The 20,751-nt window shown below is 44.0% G+C and overlaps 1 protein-coding gene across 1 annotated transcript in view; it reads right to left on the reverse strand.

Annotated features, from left to right (window-relative positions):
- SHC3 (SHC adaptor protein 3) overlaps positions 1-20,751 on the reverse strand; it is a 137,895-nt gene that overhangs the window by 35,492 nt on the left and 81,652 nt on the right. Inside the window, exons 3-9 of the mRNA XM_037493644.2 lie at positions 17,994-18,057; positions 16,756-16,875; positions 14,650-14,703; positions 9,751-9,802; positions 6,785-6,911; positions 2,660-2,810; positions 1,666-1,753 (exon numbers count right to left, since the gene is read on the reverse strand). Coding sequence (XP_037349541.1) covers positions 1,666-1,753; positions 2,660-2,810; positions 6,785-6,911; positions 9,751-9,802; positions 14,650-14,703; positions 16,756-16,875; positions 17,994-18,057 — 656 coding nt within the window. The remainder of the gene's footprint in view (positions 1-1,665; positions 1,754-2,659; positions 2,811-6,784; positions 6,912-9,750; positions 9,803-14,649; positions 14,704-16,755; positions 16,876-17,993; positions 18,058-20,751) is intronic.

A 20,751-nucleotide genomic window follows, 5' to 3' on the forward strand; every position in this document is an offset into this window, starting at 1 on the left:
CTGGTGAGTGCAGACTGTCTGTGTTTCTCAGCTTTGTGTGTTCCAGCAAGTCAGTCTGCAAAGGAACTTTCCAAGCTAATTTTTTTAAAGGAGAAGATGAAATAGCCAATGAATAATTTCCTGATGCTGGCCTTTCCCCACAGCAGACAATGGCAGGTACTGAGTCAGGAAGGGAGACGTAGCCCCTCACGGACACCTGGGATCAATTCCATTTAGGGGGATTCACTGCTGACAAAGCAGCAAGGACATTCGGTACAACTTACTTGTTGTACAGAAAAGGGAACTTAATGCTTTCAAATAAGACCTTGAAATGTATTGAGAGTGGCGAGTCTCCAGTTCCAAGCTAGAACCATGTTTGCTCTGGTGAGTTTCTCCCATTGTCCTTTTTTGATCCAACCAGAGAACGTCAATACTTGAAAATTTAAAAATAAGCCTGATGAATAATTTTTCAAAAAATTAAGTATCTAATGGAAATAATGTCTCTTTTAGTCTACAGCAGTTATCTTATGTCTATGTACCCCTGTATATAAATAAATTTTAAACATATATAGAACAGAAGTGAAAACATAGTGAAAAACTGTCCCTGGCAAAGTCATGCCACTTTGTCCTATTCTGAGGCCATGCCGTGTGGGAGTTCTGCAGGATTTGTTTCACTGAGTGGGTAGCCTTGGTGGTCTTCTGGCTGGGGGAGGCAAGCCAGGAAACTCCCCAAGGAGGAAATTTTCAAATGCATTGTTATTTGTTTCCTGGCACAAATCACTGTAGTGAAGGGGAAAACCCTAATGTTAAAGCAATAAATGTTTAAATGTATATACAGAGAAGCATAAATTAGATCTCCAGTCATTAAACTAACTCGTTGCTCCATCTCCTTCAGACCCTGTAGAGTTAGTAGTCCAGGCCCTAGAGGTATTGGAAGATTTATAGAAATGTTTCAGGAGAGAACGAGTTTAAAATTATATGGAACTTTCAAGTGTGTGTGTGTGTGAGTGTGTGTGTGTGGGGGGGGTAGAAATAACTGTCTAGAGGGTAAAGCCTTGGTTAGCAGTTAGCATTTAGTTCTAAGTCATGTCTGCTCTATTTCTCACATGGGACGCAGGTGCACATGAATACTTTGATAAGCTATGAGCATCCTCCCCAAGTGCCCAGGCCCTACAGGGGTTGTATCCCTGGGGCCATCTCTGCCTGAGGAGGGTGTCACATTTATTCCTGGGTGAGTGAGGCAGAGAGGGAGAACTACTAGTTACTAGATTGGAGGACATAGGGGCTCAGCCCCTGCAGGTGGACACTTAGGGGTAGCATAGAAAACACTTCAGAGATTCCCAACCAACTCCAGTTTGAAATGGATGGAGGCGCCCCTGGGAGGTCACTGCCTGGGCAGCACCCCTGGCCAGCAATCCCTCCAGTGGAGGGAGCTGGACCGTCTCCAGGGGCATGACCGCAGGGGCTGCTGAGGAGAGCAAGCCAGCCCTTGCATCATCTCAGGAAGACCAGCGACATCCCAGACAGCCCTTTATTTCATCTCTACAATCATGTGGGGACCTGCAGCCCCACAGACAGCAGGTATTTCTGTGGATACTCCACCACTCCCCAGGAGATGACCCAGAGGGAGGGGAGCACTTTACTTTGCTATTTTTCATTTCTTACCAGCCTCCCCACATCTCTCACCTTGCCTGATAGGTGTTTGCTGCCAGTCTTCACCAAACGGGTCTCCGAAGTGTCGTCCCTGGTAGTAAGTTTGCTCTTTTCCTGCAAACTATAAGCACACGTTAACACATAAAGGGGAAAAAAATCACTCTGTTCTCATGTCCTCATCTTTGAGAGCCGCGGTAGTGTACAGAGATCACTGCACTCCTGATCACACCCAGATTTCCCTTCATGCAGCACAATGGGTGTGAACATTTGGGAAATAAGCTTGTGTGGGTGTGAAGAGGCTGCATCTCATCAAGAATGCACACTCCCTGTTCTTTTCACTACTTCACAACCCTCCCTATGTGTGGCCATAAATTGAGCTCCTCCAAATGCAGCTGCAACACTCAAATGACCAAAAAGAAATTCCAGCTGGAGAAGCCCTACGAGTCAGAACACGCCCCCATACACCCTCATATCACCATTCATGCCCAGGCAAGCCCCCACAGTTGATTCTGTGTCAGAGGTGTGGACACTGGATTTCAATGCTATTTTGCCACATTTATTGGTGCTATTGTCACTCAGTAAGGTAGACATTAAATGGATATAATAACTCTAGAGAAAATTGCCACAGTAGTATTTTGAGTTGGAGAGAAAATCAGAGAAATGAGTTAAATAGAAAAACTTACAAAATTCTCACCATTTTAAAAACTTATAGCCACTTTCTTTTCAGAGACACCAAAGCATTTAAAAAGCCTCAGACTCTCTCTCCTCCTGATTAAGATCACAGTTTAATAGGATGTTTCCTAGGATGGAGAGAGGAACCTCAGACTCAAACCTCAGGAATCACAATTGCATTCCAAGATTTTGACTAATAACATGTGATGTGGAAACAAGAGGCTCCCCTAATTTTCTCCTTTATGAAATCCAAGGGGAGAAAGTTTGTGAGTTATTCGGACAAAGATTATCTGAAACACCAGCCTGAAAATAAAGTTCAGTTAACCACCATCCAAGGAGGAATGAGTAAGTTTACCTGGGCTGTGTCAGGAGCCTGGGGTCTGGCTTTCAGTCGGGCATCCACAAACCCCCCTGGAGGGGGTGTCTTACTTGGAATGCTGTTATAATATGGGCGATCCGAGGCCTCTCCCTCCTCTTCTGTCCACGGCTCGTCCAGACTCTGCATTCTGTTAAATCAGGATTTTCAGGGGGCCAAAAGTTAGCTTGCAATCAAAACCAACAATTCTAATGTCTGTTATCACCCCTCAAGCATCTAGGTCTCAGGCATGTGTGGAAAGCAAATGAGGGTTTAGTCAAATATGTCTGCCTTATTTATAGCTCTACTCTTTGGGAAATTCCAGTCATATCTGAAACAGGAAAGGACTTTTTTAAAAGTACATTTTAATTAGGAAAGAAAGAATTTATATTTAAAAATAACTAGATCCCTAGACACAGACACACATTTCCTAAATCATGAAATTTATCCAACACAAAATCAACTAATAAATGGAGATTTAGTGGTAATAGGGGAAATGACAAATTAAGGAGCTCTGAAAACTCTCTCCTCAAAAGCAACAGGAGAGCTAACAAAAAAAATTTTTTTTCCCACAATTAACTTTTCATAAACCTGGAAATTAACCAGATGTTTGCAGCAATGAGGGAGTATTTATTAAAAACAGAACAAAAAAACAGCTGTAAGAATAGCACTTTTGTGGCATTTTATCTTGCCATTTTACCTTCCAATCTTCATAGTAGCCTTGAAAACCAACAGAGCATATGCAGGGATCACCAGCAGCTGGACAGTCAGGGAAGGGTGCAGCACAACATTGAGGAACCTTGGAAGTCCCATCTCTGAGAACTGTTAGTCTATGGACCATCTGGTCATTCTCTAGAAGGCCCTACCCCCAGGGCCATCTTTGTTTCATGTGATATAGCACTTGCCTAGAGGGGAATAAGCCTCTTCCACAGGACTTTTGTAAAAAAAAAAATTAGAGGCAACTGTTTTAACATCACAGCTCCCTGAGGCAGTGGATAACATTTGGGTCAAAGAGCAGCCTAATCAGAAAGCTTAAAAAGACAAGATAGGAAATGAGATGTCCATAGGGACTTTAATAAGCTTCTACAAACTTCTAGAAATCTACAAGGTCACATGCATGATAGGGTAGTGTGCATGTATAGGGCTGTGTGCCTGCTCAGGCAAGGGGTGAAGAGTTCCTAGTTCTCCTCTCTGGCTGACCTTATAACCTGTACAAGCAGGAAATGGAGACTTAGCAAGGTGTGCCCAAGACAGAAACACAGCCTCTCAGCAAAGACTGGGAGAATGAACATTCCCAGGCATTTAATGAAACCTCCATAATGTTAACTAATAAGTGAACTACACAGAGTCGTCAGTAGCCATATATGACAAGAAATACAGACTTTACGGTGTTAGTTTAGAAAACTCATTAAAACAAGCAGTCACAACCCGAGGAGAAGAGAAATCTAATTTGGCACATTATATTATTTAAACCTTTCAATTTCAACAAAAAAATATGAAGCATGCAACGACAACAAAAAAGTGAAACATGCAAAAGCCAAGAGCGTATGGTAACATAAGAAAAACACCATCAATGAAACTGCCCCCAGGGAAACTCACATTTTGGGCTAACTAGACAAAAATTTTAAATCAGTTACTTTAAATATGTTCTGAGAATTAAAAAAAAAAAAACCACACGCAGAAAACTAAACACCAAGGAATGTTGTCTAACCAAGTAGGGAATATCAATATAGAGACAGAAATAATTTTTAAATAAACAATTAGGTATTCTAAAGTTGAAAACTGTAACAACTGAAATAAGAAATTCTTTAGAGGGGCTCAACATCAGGTTTCCACAGGCAGAAGAAAGCACAATGAATAAAGAAAGAAAAACAGAATTTAGAAAAACGAACAGCCTAGAGACCTCTGGGATGCCGTTAAGGAAACCGATCAACCCATGATGGCAGAAGAGTAGGAAAGGAGAGACAGAAAGCGGCAGAAGATCTTTTGAAAAACAATGACCAAAAACTTCCCAAAATTAATGAAAAGCACTGATTACAACCAAGACTCTCAAAAAAAAAAAAAAAAAAAAAAGCCCCAAGTAGGATAAACTCAAATTATTATAGGACAGGGAGAGGGGCAGCCCAAACCCTGCAAACCTGCCTATTCTAAATGGGCTCTGCCATCCGCCGCATCAACACAAAACATATGACACTTTAATGGGAAGGAACTTTAATAAAAACTAGGAAACAATACAGGTGAGGCAAAGAGTCTAGTTTCTAAATGAAGCACCCAAAGTTACCCATCCCCTCGTGGGTAAAAGTCCATCCATATGGGGTCGGCCCAGAGCAAGGCCCCAAAGCCTGCCACAAGTCTAAAACATCTTCCAGTGGGGACCCACAGAAAAGGGTCACAAACAACCGGACAAGCCCGGAAGGAAAAGAGCAAAATCAACATCAAGATAAAAGCTGCCATGGTCACCTCCCCACAGGTCTCACCCACATCTGTGTCACCCAGTCCACGACCAAAAGACAAGCGCTCTCAGCAAACAAAGACAAAAATAAAGTCTCTTTCAAGACAGGTGAAAATTTCCAAGAGATGACAGAAACTGTTAGGGGGAAAAGGATGTCCCAAAGCAAATTCCATATAGGCTTTGTGGACTCCACCCCCACCCCAGGTCAAAGCCAAAGACACTGGGAACTCCAAATCCCATCACCACCAAAGGGAAGGTGGCTGGGACCTGAGGGTGGGGTTAAGCAGCCAGGTGGATACAAAAGGCAGACACGTGGGCTTTGGGGGCTCTCCATTTTTGGGCTCTTGGCCAGCAGCAGCGTCCGGTCAGCTCTGAGAGTGACTTTGGGGTTTCCAGGTCGTCGGATTGGGTAGGACGCATTAAAGACTTTATTTCCCTATTTTCGTCCTGAGTTGTACATTTTCCTTATTTCCTTTTCTCTTGTAAATAAACCTTTTATTAACCTTTTGCATGTGTCTGTAGTAGAGTATTCATAAGTCCCTTTAAAGCGCGCGGGTGAGGACCCACAGCCAGGAACCCGTTTAATATCGGGGTTGCTCTATAACAAAACCTCCACACTAATGAAGGCAACAGCAGATATTGCTTCTGGACTAAGTCACAGAATGTGACTCTAGAGGTTGGGGAAAAAGGGAAAAGGGAAATGTAAATTTAGGAGAACTAAAGTTTTATTCACAGTAAATATACTAAGATAGCAAGCTTTTCTTATGCAAATTCTATCAAGGATAAAGTACTGAATACTAAATATGCCCATTTTATTTCCTTTCAATTTAATTTAATTTTTTTGCATTTTAAAAAGATAGGTTTATTAGGAAAAGGAGAAAAGTAGAGGCACCTGCATAGTCATAGGCAGGCAGGAGACCTGTTTTACTTCCTTTTTAATGCTTGATGCTACATGAAATATTCTTAATGCCCTTAGGAAACTCAATGGTAGACCCTGAACATTTTTGTAATAAACTAAATGGTTTATAAATCTTGTTCTTATTTACTATTTCGCCTAACATTTAAAACTGCCCAACCACACTTATTCCTATCTTACAGAGAAAATCTCTGAGATGCAGATCAGATTAGAATTATTCAGGACCACAGAAAAGGCTATGAGCTCTGAGGCCGCAGAGACCAGCACATCAAAAGGGTCACTGCAGCCCCGAGTACAGGACCTCACCGAGGGAGGCTCTGAGTCGGGTTCGGGCTGACTACGATGGCAAGGACATTGGGAAGTGCGTGACCTGCATGATGCAGACCCAAGGAGGCGACATGTGGATTTATCACGTGCACAGAGGAGCCAGAACGAGCACATATTACAATGTTTTGTGTAACCTTGGCTACTATCACTATAGTTTCAAGAAAATGCTTTTCTGAACATTCAGCTCATTGCCCACATGTTGCCTACCAATGTCCGTTTCTTGAGCCCCAGGCCAGCATTGGCCAGGCATCCCCAAGCCCAGAAAACACTGGGCTAGCACAGGCCAGGCGTCCCCAAGCCCAGAAAGCTTAGTAAGCCCAGTGCATCTCATGGCATCTATCAAGAGCTCACCTGGGGTGGCAGTTTGTGGTTTTCTCCTTCTGAGTGTAAGGAAGGTAGTAAAACACAGAAAGGGCACTGTGCCACTCACCGGTCATGGAGAGCAGGAATCTTGGAAGGACACTGCAGGTATTGCTTAAACCGGAGCTCGAAGGCTTGCCCGATGGAGCCAATGACGTCCTGGGCCAACCCATCACAGCATTCCAGAATGTGACAAGCTTTGAGAGCAAGGGACATGGGCCTGTTAGAGACAGACACTGACACTTCCCAGGTCCCCTGCAAGGAACCCTTCCTGACAAAGATGAGTCTAAAGCAACCTCATTAATGAGTGTGACCATCCCACAACTCCCTGCACCTTGCCTACTTTGAGACTGGACACTCATGTAGGTTCTCAGAAAAGCATGTTTTGCTAAAGTGTGATAAAAGTTAGGGGTGTCAGTCAGAGCAGGGGCCCTCAGAGGCCTGGAGCAATCTGTGACTGCTTTATGGTGGCAAGGGTGCTGAGGTAGGTTCTGTTCCCCTTCACAACAGTTCAATTATGTGTCCTGGAGTGCACAGTTCTGGTATTATTTTGGGGGGGACTCTTTGGACCTCACAGATCAGGATATCTGGCTTCTTGAGTTAAAATTTTCAGTGATTGTTTCTTTATATTAAGTTCTTTCTAGCATCCTTCTGGGCCCCCTGTGATATGGTATCATTTTGCTTTACATTATCCCAAAGAGTTCTTATACTGTGTTTTATTTTTTTTTAATTTTATTGTTCTATTTGTGTTTTCTCTGCCACTGTGCATTCAAGTTCTCTGATTCTCTCCATTGCTTGTATTTGCCTACTGTTGGGGCCCTCTGAAAGGTCCATGCAGGGGGCCGGAATGCAGAAGCCAACCAGGAAGCCCACCTGGGGGGCAGGAATGCGGATACCTGCCTGGAGGACTCAGACAATGAGCCTCCCCCCTCCCCCTACGAGTCTCATCTCAGACAAAGAACCTCTACCTGCCCCACAAACTTTTCCCGCCAGAGGAGCCCAACTACCCACCTGACCTCTCCTCACCCTATAAAACCCTGCTTCCCCCTAACAACGTGCGCGGCTTCACTGACCCTCACCTTGGGTGCGTGAGGTCCGCCCGGGGTGCAATAAACTTTCCCTCCCTTTGAGAAATGTAGCCTGGCTCTCCTTGTCTTTACCGCGCCGAACCTTTTACCCTCGATCATATTTTTTAATTTAGTTATAACATTTTTTAGCTCCATTAATTCTATTTGTAGCAATGTCATGTTTTCTCTCTTACTGTGTTTCAGTTTCTGATCATCTTTTTTTTTTTTTTTTCTAAATTCAAAGCATGGGTCTAACTTTTAACTTAAACTCATCAGGCAGATTTTGTAGTTCTATAGGATTGAGATCGTTCTCTGGGTTTTTTGTTACAACATCTGTGGTATGGTCTTCTCTCTCTTCATTTTTCGTTTGTATAGATTATGTGATAAGGAGTTTCCTTTTCTTGTCTCAATAAATTGGCTTTATACCAAGTTTACAAGTAGCTGGGTATAATCCTAGGTTTTTTTACCCAGGATCTTTAGGTGTCTGTTATTTGATAGACTGCTCTGCTAACCAGGGCATTTGTGCCAGAAGGGATGGAAGTTAGGAAGAAACCAGGGCAAGAGAGAACCAAAAACTCACTTCCAATGAGGACCTGGGTACAAGCTGCCTAAGATGTTATAAGTTCCAAGATGGGTGGTGGGAATCCATAGTGACCCTTTCCTTAAGCCAATTCCTCAGTCAAAACATCTCAAACAATCTGATGTAAGCTTTGACTTCAAGTTGTGGTAGAGCAATAAATGTAGCACTTTGAGAGGACTTAAGTTGAGACAGGGTCACAGCTAGAATTTGTTCTCTTTGGCTTTTGAATAAGAAGAATTACCCAGGTTCTTGCACCTGTTGTTAAGACCCAGGGGCTTTGAACTCTGGTTAATGACAGCATACCATTTGGTTGTTATCTCTTTTGTAAGCCACAAAGTTTGTGGTAATTAGTTACAGCAGTCATGAGGACATGATAAAACATGTCTGTTACATACAACCATGAAGACAAAAATGTACAATAAAGGGGACAACAGAGGATGATGAGTATAGAGTGATAAGGATGACCAGGCAAGGCCATCTAGAAGCTGACATTGGAGAAGAAGCCTCAAGGAATTCAGAGAATAAACCAAGGGAAGATCTGGGGCGAGAATGCACCAAGTAGGGGTCCCAGCTGGTACAAAACCCTGAGGCACATGCTTGCCCAAGTCAGAGGTCAGTGGAGTCAGAGGGGAAGTTAGGGGTGTCATAGGAGATGAGAAATGGTAACAGAGTAGGGGTGAGCACACACAGGGTCCTGTGGATGCGGCGATGATGTGAATGAGCAGAGACAGGATCACACCAACATTAAAAAAAAACATCTTTCTGGGCCCTCACAGAGAAAAGATCTCAGCAGAGCCAGCTCATGAATCAGTTAATCTGACTGGAATTCAGGGGCAATGCACCCCATGTTTGCACCCACCCTTGTTAGCATCCTGGGGTTGGAGCTTTTATTTTATAAATGATCAAAGAAATGGGGTGGTAGGTGTGGAGGAAGGGTCTATGCCTCTAGTCCCCGACCTAATCTGTGTTGGAGGCCCCAGCAGCTTTGGGGGTATAAGGAAACATGGCATGAGCTTGGGGTGGCTTAGTCGGCAGTGGATGCAATAAGGAGCTGGATTCAGGCAGAAGGACAGGAAGTTTTTTGAAAACTTCCATGTGTCAAGGGGCTATATATCAAGAATATGAGTGGGGCTGCAGGATCCAAATCAGGTTGCCCGAACTATAGCAGGTGTAGCAGGGCATGTGTGTGTTTGCACTACAGTCGCCCAGTGTCTCCTAACTGGCCAGGTGTGTGCCACCCTTAACTGCTGCACACCTCAATCATGGTTACCAGTAAGACATGACACATGCTCACTTTGGTGAAGGGGTTGAGGAAATGAGGGGTATCCAGTAGTAATATTTAGCCAACTATGTACAGACAAGAGGTGACAAGGGTCAAACATTGCTTACCTCTGCGATTAACAGGGTCCTTGGCTACATATGCAACATAGTCTGTTGTGTCCTGCCAAAGAAAAATGAGGTGTCTGTGTCACTATCACAAACAATAGCACAGACGGACACAGTGCAATATGCCCAACGCCAGTCCCCCGAATCAAGTTTCTCAAGCTGTGCAGTGGGCAGGAGTCAAGGGCTTGCTATGAAACACAAGTGCTGAGACAGCAGGTCCGATCAGGCCTGATGTTCCTCATCTACAGTCAGCTGGCCCATGGCACTGGCGCTTCCGTCCATCCATCCTCTGAGCAGCCAGGACCTGAAGGCCAGCGTCCTCTGCCCACTGGGTTACTCAGGAGCTTGAAACTCCGCCGCCTGCATCCTAACTCCCAGATAATCTGACTGACCGGGATTGAACATGGAGCCTAAGCATCTGGGACATTCAAAAGCTCTCTCTCTAACAAGAACCAGGATTGAAAACCCTGTGGGCAGCTCTGTCTACATAGCAACCCTCACATTTGAGCTGGCCTCAGGATGTCTTCAGAGCTGGTTAAAACAAATTGCTGAGCCCCACTCCAATGACGCAAAATGTGCATTTTGACCAGCTTCCAGGAGACACTGCCACTGGTCTAGGGCCACTTGGCGGAACTTCAGACTCGCTGGTCCAAGGTTGGCTACAAACACCCCTCATGGGTGGATGGGATAGAAGAGTTCTTTGCTTCCTGGACAGAAATTGTGATTTAATCCTTTTAAGTTGCTACAAAATGTTAAAGGGGGAGGTCTTGCTGTTTCTCCCCTTGAACTGTTTAAATTCATTTGACCCCTGCATCCACTGCCTCGCAAGCATCTTTGCCAACTTTCCTCCACTAGCTAAAAACTTGACTAATTTTTGCTAAAAAATAAGTTAAAAACTATTTCCAAATAATAATCATACCATCTTTTGGTGACATGATTAACATGATTCTTTCTGTGTTTTCCTGTTTCTGCAATGAGCAGTCACAACTTTATAAACAGAAATAAAAGTTTCATCTAAATAAAAACAGGTGTCTCAGGACCATGGGATCCATGTAGAAGTGTCACCGCATGTGTCAGGTCTGCGTGTCCCTGCCAGCCTCCCATCTGATCAATGCTGGGGGAAGACTGTGACCTCATATGGGTCCAGCAAGCACGTGCATTTCTGTGTCAAAGCCATCAGAGGAGCCAATAATTCTCTTAATTCTTGAAAGTGGGAAGACTTCCCTGAAAAGTTGACATTTCTAACATTCAAAAACAGCTCAGGGGGGCAATTGGTCAAGATCTCTGCAGTGACAGCTCTTTCCCAAGAGTTACTGCTTTGATACAAAAGTTCCAAGGCCATTGTGTTCAATATCTGAAAGATTCTCCACCAAGTTCTTTCACTGCTACTCACTTTGGGCAATAGAAAGACCCCTCCTCTCTCTACTGTGCTCCAGAAAAACAAAGGGAAAAGGCAGAATGAATGAGGACTGTGTGGGGTGCCAGGCCCTTTCTGAACATCAGCCCCGACCTCACAAGCACCCAGGAAATCGGGGAGGAAAGGCACTTTCAGCAACTCTCTCGACAGGAGGGGTGTTCCCTGCCGCCATTCTGCAGAATGCAGCCCAGCTAAGCTGCTTTCTCTTCCTGCTCAGCCACTGTCACTGGCTCATTTACAGGCTAACTCTGGAAGGAGAGTGGGAGACAGTCAAACCAATCAATGGCCTGGGCTTCTGGTCATTTCTGTCAAGGAAAAATCTAGTTAAACTCTGAAGGTATTGGCAAAAATCTGGATAGTGACTTGTAATTACAGACACTTTCTGGTTTTAGGAGATGCTAATATCAGAGGGTTCTTAGGGAATACTAGTGATTCTGAAACTGAGATACATGGAACACTTGAGTTGGGCAGGCATGTTCTCCAATATCTGAGATGTCACCAGAATTTCTTTTTAATTTTGTGTCTTCGTTTCCATGATAATCATAAAATTAATGCGAGAATCTCCAGGATCATCTGAACCACTGCTGTGTCATGCAATCTCTGTGCCAAGATTGGCAGTTGGGTTTTCAGCATTATGGGTGCCAGCTTTTAAAGAATGAGAAAAGAACAGTCAGACCAGATGCCTTTGGCTCACGTGAAGCAAATTAATGTCACATTTGTGCACGATGATGTATGATGGAAGCGTGGACTTGAAAAGCAGAGCTCTGTGAAAGAACTGTCTGGTGCCCAGGGCAGTGGAGATCCTGAGCTTGGAAGACTCCACACCATGGCGGCCAATCCCACAGTCCCACTAGGAGCAGAGCTTCCGTTCAGCAAAACTTGATCCATCCTAGTAACCATGTCGCTTGGAAAGTTCCTGCATTTCTGTGTTTACTAGTGTTTAACTTCAAAATGTGATTAGGGCTCACAGTTCAATAAAAAGCACAAACACAAGAAGCCTGTACATAGTTCATTTGCGAATGTATTTGAGTAACAGGATGAATTTGCATCAATACCAGTAGCATAGACAAGGAAATTCTTTTTCAAGCTGTGACTCTAGCCTGAGAAATTGCTGTGGCTCCAAGCGAGACCAGAAACAGACGTGATGTGTCACCATCACTCAGACAGCCCCTCAGAAGCCAGCACTAGCCCTCTCAGGCACAGTGGCAGAGTTACTGTTGTTCAGAACCGTGTTCCTCACATCACGCAGCCTCACAGTGAACGTCCAAGTTCCAAAGACAGGGTCTCTTCTGTATGTATCTGACTCTTTTCTTTCTCCCTGACTTTCTGAGCCTGACCAAGATTCTGGCATTCTTTGGGTGATCACGTAACCCCACTAATAATAATAGGCAATGGTCAGTGTTGTGGTTTTTGTTAAGGGATTAACAGTGTTTTCAATGTGCCTTGACATTTCAAAATAGCATTTTCTTACCTGGTAAACTGAGGCACAACTCTCTAAGTGACATATATACTTGTAGCAGAACAACAAATAGAACTTGGTATTGGTTTTATTTAAAACATCTATTAATCATAATGGTAATAAACTAGTTTGGAATTGGTTACAGACCAGTTGGAAACTCATACATAATGTGAATTCACTTGTATTGGTTAAAATGGAAAGTAACCAGCTTTCCTATCCCCTGGCAACATGACATTTTCTGTCCAGAAGCAGTTCACTGTCCTGTGGACATCTTGGAGGATAAAATAATTCCAAACACCAACCAGTGTGCTGTGCTTTGCCTTTCCACTTTCCAGGTCTCTCTCCCCGTTCCTAGCTCCATCCTTCAGGTGAGGTTTGAGGCAAGCTCTTGATGTAAGTGTGCGCTGCTGCTGCCTTTTATTTTTTCACATTGGGTTACCTTCCAAATTTAAGAAACTATGGTTCCTGTCGCCTCACAGAGCAGCAGCTTTGGGAGCGGCACAGGATGAGAGAGATTACTCAAAGTCCATGTGGAGCAATGAGAAGCCTAGAGTGGCTACACCGGAAGTAATGTGCAGCCTGAAGCCAATGGCAGCTTTGCATTTATTAGTACAAAGGTGGGGCAAGTATGCAGGGTGTGTAGATTTGTGGGGGATGCATCCCAGGATATAAGCTAGGGTGGAGTGACCAGGAACTATTGCCTAGAGAGCTCCATTGTTCCAGCTGGTCAAAGCACATTATTTCTATTCAAATATCTATCTGCCTGCTGTTTGCAGCAGATACTGGTTTCCCAGTATGTTCCACATGCCAGGACTTTTGCCCTTAGTGGGAGGCCTCCTGTCTGACTATACAGTTTTGCTAGATGAGAAAGAACTCTGGGCACTGAGATAATAGCCCTGAGAACAAGGAGGGCTGGGGATCCCAGATCTGGGCAGGCGGTTAGCAGTTGCAGATAGATAGAGATATAGGCAAAGGGAGTGGGGTGCAAACAGGGAATGTGCCTCTTCCACAGATACAATCTCTAGATTGGGTGGGTTTGATTGGAAGACAATAATTAGAAAATGCCACCTCTAAGTCACTGTTCTTTTATTGTAAAAAGGCTACTTAACACAAAAGGACATCTTCCTAGGATATAGAACAGGTTTTGTGAGTAAATTTGACTCTAAGAAAAACAAACTCTGTTGTCCTAATTTTTAAATTTTTCCCTGGACTGGTGAAAACTACCCAGACTAAGAAAAAATAATATGACAACATTCTCAGGGTGAGTTTTTTCTCCCACTCACTGCTGCAAAGGGCTGATATCATTTTCTTGCCAATTCCCTTTGTACCTTGTTCCCTGGACACTGGCTTCCTGCTTCAGTTTTTTCAAAGGCTCAGATTGCCAACAGCAAGCGGGCCCTGGCCCTGCCAGCAGAGGCATGGGTTCTGGGTCCTGCATTCCTGAACACTGAAACTGAACCATGTCATCATGATGTAGCATTCCCAACCAACCAGGGCAGCAAATTCCCTGGTCAGCCCACCTTCTATAGAATATTCCCATTCTGTTCTCCATTCTCTCCTTCTCTCTGCAGCTCCTTCTCTGTTTGCAAAGCAAGCCATTAAAAGATTACAGAGCTAAATTGGGAGGGAAAAAATGCCAACTTTAAATACTTATGAATAAACCAGACTAAGTAAATTCTCAGCCTTTGAGTCGACTTAAAATATAAAGATGAAGGGCCTACCTAACAGAGGTACCACTGAAAAAGAGGAACCAAGCAGGGCACGCAAAGAGTCGGGAGATGAGAATACCTGGTAGCTCTGGAAAACTAGGAAGACACTCATTACTAAGGCTTGAAGGATGGTGGGCACCTTGTTCTGGGTTACTCCTAACAAAATGATACCCAGAAGCAATTTATGAAATCAGGGGGCAAATATTGTAGTTGGCATCATAATTTACTTTCTTTGTAGTGTTTTAAGAAGCATTTATGAAGCAGGACCCATCTCAGAAATTCAAGACAAAGAAAAAGCAAACAACTCAAGGACTTACCGGGTCTCCCCCCGAGGCGAAGGATATGGATTGCATGTGGTGATTTGCTATAATCTGCCGGACACAAACAAGAAGGGAGGTGTTGTTATTACTACACCATGTGTTGGAAAACCAACTGTTTGCTGGCAGACATACAAATCAACAAGGTTTCCTGAAAATTGGTCAAAGAGGTACCTATCTGAAACTAGCAGTTATGAAAGAAACAAAAACATACAGCCTTTATTGGGCTCAGCCGTGTGTCACCAGTCCATCTAGCTGCATTGCCAGAATTGGCACACTAGAATGTCACAACAGGCTGTGATGTATGTAGGAACTACCTTGATCCCATTTTACAGATGAGCAGCCTGAGACCCAGAGGAGGAGTCACTTGCTCCAGGCTCCAAAGTGAGCACCTGGATGGGCTGTGGCCAGATGAGGAGTCTTAACATCCATGTAACTCTATAAAGGAAAGCAGGTCTCACCAAACATTTCTCTCTACACCAAAACATTTTAGATGTGCAATTTCTAATTCCAAAGATGTGGGGTCTTTGATATAGATCCCAAGCTAGAATGGAGAAAGTGTGTGTGTCCCCCATGTTACCCCATTTGTACCAAGCGCATAGAAATTAGAAAGCCTGCATCCGAAACTCAAAATCAGTGCTATCTCGGGCACTCTTCTAATTTATCAATTCAAGAGCCAGCGAGGACATTCCAAGTTAATTTTAAAATGGGAAATTTCCATTAGCATTATAAACTGCAGCATACACTGGAATTTAATAGACACTGAGTAAATTAGAAGCTGCCCTAAATTTAAAAAGCTACATACATCTTCCATGCTATTTTTATCTTTTTAAAGACAATGTAATGACATTGAAGTAAATTTTTGGGGGTGGGAACAGCACTCTGGTCTCTGTCCCAATATAACCAGGTTCATCTGTGAGTGGCCCCTCAGGCCTGTGGGGAGAGAGTAAAAGCCCTAATCCTATTGTCTAATGGATTTTTCTAACGGTGCTTCTGTAAAAGTAGAAGTAAAAGTCTAACCAAATTATAAGATAAAGTAAAATGTTTTAAAATGCCTACTTCAGCAGTTTGCACCTGCAAAACTACTCAGGATCCAGGAAAACTTGAATATATAAAATGAATAAAAACAGTGAGGCTGACTGTTCAGGTATTGTGAGGAGGATCTAGAACTTTTTTCAACATCTGGGGTTGGAGGAATAAATGAAGTGGGGGAGGGGTGGGCATTGCTGACTGTCTGCCTGGAACTATGGAAATCAGTGAGTGTAAACATGCTCCCTGGTAACCCACTTCCAGAGTCAAGAAGTGTGTCATTCACAAGTCAGCTCATTGCCTGTCTTCTGCTGTGTAGACACATTTGAATTCCAGCTCACTGCCAGCAAGGGAGCCCCGGGCTGAAGGCCACCCCCCATTAAAGTCCCCAGGATTTCCCCTTCTTTGACTTCAGAATATCCTGTTGGTACCCAGGACAGCTACTCAGAAACCCACTTTTCCAGCTGAAAGAATGAACCCTCAGAGAAACCTAAGACAGACAGCTCGGAGGAGCCCGGCCTGCCTAACAGCCACTCTGCACGCGGCCTCGCTGTCAGCAAGGAGCCGGCCCACGCAGGCCTGTCACAGGCCACAGCCCCACGACACTCACAACACCGAGAAGCCCAGATAATGAACCACTGATGGAAAAACACTGCCAGTCAACCGCACCGGTCATCCATTTCAAAGGTGAGAAAATGTGGACTGCCAAGCCAAAGCGCCAGGTGTCAGAGAACACCAGGGAGGACAAGGACAGGAAGAGGCGCCTGCACGCATAGGCTGCCCTTTCACATTGTGAGTAGGGCAGTGATTTCATGCACTATCCTCAAGAAAAAGTAATTTATGCAGAATTATATATATATAATCATATTTTAATTATGTATATGTATTATAATTAAATGTAAATACTTAGGTTATAAGCATAATAATTCCTATCATTCGGTGAGCAACCCTTGGAAGTGACCAAACTTTGCAGACTGGGGAAGACGTGACACGATTTGCTCCACGGGGATCCACTACAGCTGGAAGAGAGGTCCCAGGAAACTCCCAGGCGTGGCCCTGGGGGACAGAGCTACAGACCTGTTTGGAGTCTGGCGTGCGCAGGTTTAGGCTGGCTGTGGATATGGTCAGGGAGATGTTCATGCCCGCAAACTGGAGGTTGCTCTTGCCCAAGATGCTGGACAGCATTTTGCTGGGAGGCTGGGAAATCAAGCAGTGTTGTTTAGAGTTTGACTCACTGAAGGACACACTGTCCCAGTCTCTATGCAGTTTCTCTTTCCCACACGCCCATTGCTTCACCCAACCGCCCTCCTTATGTATTCACAGGCAACTGAAAAATCTAGAATGTGCAATAATCAAATTGTAAAATGTCTGATGTACACAGACTGAGATGAGGACCCTCGCAGAGTGTCAGAAGCAGCCTCTGGCATATGGATGTGTCCTATGGGGGATTAAACCTGGGGAAAGTGTCGCTGGCAAGGGCCTACCTGTAGCTCTGCAGGCTCAGAATCATGTTTCATCCCAGAAGAATCATATTACTCATCCTCTAATGAAAGGGACCAGCTCATGGGGCTGATGAGCAACCCCATGGAGTCCTGAGAACTCTGACGGAAATAGAACACAAATCCTCTAGCCAGATTATCCTTCAGGCTGGTCCTCACATAGATGGTTCCATTAGAATCCAATGGACCTGGAGCCAGTAGAAGCATGGATGGACCAGACAGCTCAGCTCTTACTGATGCATCATCTATCAGAAATGTCCTTGGTACAGGAACTGACAGGTGGTGTTTTCCAGGCAGGCATCTTCTTTCTGGGTACCTGAGTGGGCACTGCCCACTCCTGCCTCTCTGTCCACTGCTGACTGCCCCATCCTTCCTTTTCAGATTAGAACTTACCCTCTTTGGGTATGCTAATTAACACTTCTTCTTAACCAGGCATGCACTGTTTTTGAATCTCCTATCAGAATATTTAAAAATAGAAATGCCTGGGTCGCATTCCAGATATTCTGTACCCAAGTGGTAGAGTCCAGAAATTGCCATTGTTTTCACCATTTTCATTATGAAAACCATAAGGAATTCCAGGACTTTCTAGTAGGTACTACCTACTCTAAAAGAGAAGGTTCCCCATCTCTGTTCTCAGATGCCCTCCTAACCCCTGTACTCGGAATCTGGAGTACTACCTGGTTCTTCTTGTCCCCCATAGGCTGACCAGAACATAGGCTAAGCCTCAACCAAAGGTTTTGGTGATTGAGATGCCAGTGGTGGCAGAGGAGGAAGGAAGGAGGGAGAAGACACAGGTAGACACAGCCCAGGCAGTACCTTTCTCTTCTTGAAGGCTCCCTTGGCACCAGGGGCGGCTTCGCAGATGCGGCTGATGGCTTCCCTTGAGAGACAGGAGAGATGGGTTGTCACAAGTCAGTCAGAGCACACACCCCAGAGGCCACACTGCACCTCCCCAGGGGAAAAATAGCCATGGGTTTCCGCATAGCGAACAGACCTGCCAAGTCAGGCGTCATCCAGCCTCCCCTCCACAGCAGAACCCAGCAAAACACAAACCCAGGCACATCCCGCGCTTCTGTTGCCTCATCCTAAGGGTGGACTATGTACGAATGTCATACTTTTTTTTCTTTTAGTTTCGTTAAGATTCTATTTTAAAACTTAGTACTCGCCGACGTTCTCCTGCAGGCCACGGCTGTGGCATGATGCCCAAGCTAATCAAGCGTGCTATCGATCAAGACCCATCTGAGTGAGGCAGAATGCAATTTTAAGAGATTCAGTTCTCTGAGTTTTGTTCCCAGCTTCTGCAGCTAGGGAAATATTATAAACCAATAGGGCTTTAGAGAAAGAGAGGCACCCAGGAAGACCACAGATGCCCAGATTGAGGCCCATGCTGCTCAGGCCACAGGGGTGCCAGACTGTCCCCAGGAAGCAGGCTGGGGGGTTGGCCAGGCATGCGGGGGAGGGGGTGTGCCAGACAAAGGGCCCAGCAGCGGAGGATCTGACCACGGTCTGCTTGGGTCAGCATGAGGCTAGTGGGGGAGGGAAAGGCCATCCCAAATGGAAGCTGCTGTGGTCCAGATACTGGAGGCAGTGTCCCTTGGGGGCTTGGGACCAGGGAGGACATGGCTGAGGGAGGCACCTGAAAGCAAACCTAGCTCAGGCTGGTGACTGGGTGAGGAATGAGGGGACATATGTACAAGGAGGCTCCAAAGGCAGGAGCCCAGAAAGAAGCCTAGTGAACTTCTCAACTCCCATACCTAGTGAGAGAGCACAGGATAAAATAAACAAACAGGGACTTGGAGACTCACTAAACAATTAAAAAAAAAAAAAAAGATAGGGGTTCTTCAGCAAAATTCCACAAGGTTTCTAGGCTAAATACCACATGAAATTATTTTCTATCATCTAGAGGAAAAATAATTACATCACAATATAATGCTTTTAAGACAAACATGGCCTTGTCAAATCAGGTAAGAGACTATTAAAATAAGCTTTGCCCCGCCCCCACAAAATGCTGTTCAATTCATTACAAGGAGTGGGGAAAGAAATACTATTTTAAAAGTTCAAATGCCATGAAAACCAGAAACTGAATTATCATGACTCTGAAAAAGTTTATTTAAAAGAAATAAATGCTTTTGTTGCTTATTTATTTTATAATAATTGTCATTTATTTTACAATAATTGTCCAACCATAGTTCTTTCAAAATAATCATCCAACCTGCATTCTAAAAACAAATTCTTTATTGAAAGTCAAGTTGTCTCTTTAGAAAACTAATAAACCCAGTGTCTGTACTTTATCTGTTTAATTAAAAAAATAAAAAGTGCACTGCATCTCTGTCCCGTGCTTGTTACATTGTGTGATATATTTAGCTGAGCAAAGTCGGTCAATCTCTGAGGGTCCCAGCAGGCTAGAAAGACGTTAAATTGTAGAAAGTCTCCTGTAAGTCATTCCTTAAATATCCCTAATAAGCATCAGATTTCTTTTCCCATCCACAGACATAGAAGAGGGGAAAAAAATCAGTCTTGGATGACAGTTTCCAAAAGGGTAGCTGTCAAATGTCTAACCTATTATATAAGATAGATGCCATCCACTGTCTGATCTAGTCAGAGCCGGAAATTCTCGTAGCCTACTTCATCGTAGCCTTGTTACTTCTGTGCCATGTCTGGGATGGGGAGGTGGAACGGGAAGTGAGTGAGCACTCGGAATGGGGTCATGGAGAAGGCACTGCAAATTATAAACACTCTGTTATACAAGTCCCTCACAGAGAGGCAGAGGATCTTAGGACACATTCAGAGATTCAAACTTTTGTCCTTACAATTTGCAAATGTCAGAAATTCCATAAATTTCTCAGAGTTCATGTCCTCAAGAAAGTCCTAAGCATCATTTTTAGACCCTTGAGAATCCCCAAGGAGGTCTGCAAATCACATTGCTTTTCAGAAAAATATTCTCCCTTCATTACTGGCTTAGATTTGTTTCTCATGCTCTCATGTGTGTGACTCCTCATTTCAGCCAGGATGATGTATCTATTTGTTTGAAATAGAAATGTGACAGAGCTATTAATAATTGCACTATTTAGATGACAGAAATTAGTAACTTTAACTCCAAAGTCTAATTTTAAATATAACGATTCTCATTGTCCCTCCTTGCTGGGTAAATACGGTGCATTTTGGTGAGCAATACTATTTCAAGTTGTTCCTTTAGCAATAAATTATTTAGCTTTGCGAAACTCCATTTAATTCTGGTTGAGTACCAGGTAGCAATTCTGCCCTGTTTTTTAATAATAGAGATTGCTTCTCAACATTCTGTTTGATACATCCCATTTCAGTAAGACAGACTATGACCTCAGAGCTCAGTTAATATGGAAATGGGTATTTGGCCATTGTGGGCATTTGAAAGTAACTGGAGCCTGTTCCAAATGACAAGCCTCACATTCTCATGATTTCACCATCTTCCCTCATTCTGTTTAAAACTGTCATCATTACAGCCAGGACCTTTCACAGTAATCAGTTTTTCATCTGAATGTAGGGTTTTAGAACTGGATTCTTTGAAATCATGTCACACCATCTTTCTCCCTCCTCA

This window comes from Talpa occidentalis, unplaced genomic scaffold, assembly GCF_014898055.3.
Source record: "Talpa occidentalis isolate TD23 unplaced genomic scaffold, MPIMG_talOcc4v2.1 talOcc4.7, whole genome shotgun sequence".
Lineage (NCBI taxonomy): Eukaryota > Metazoa > Chordata > Mammalia > Eulipotyphla > Talpidae > Talpa > Talpa occidentalis.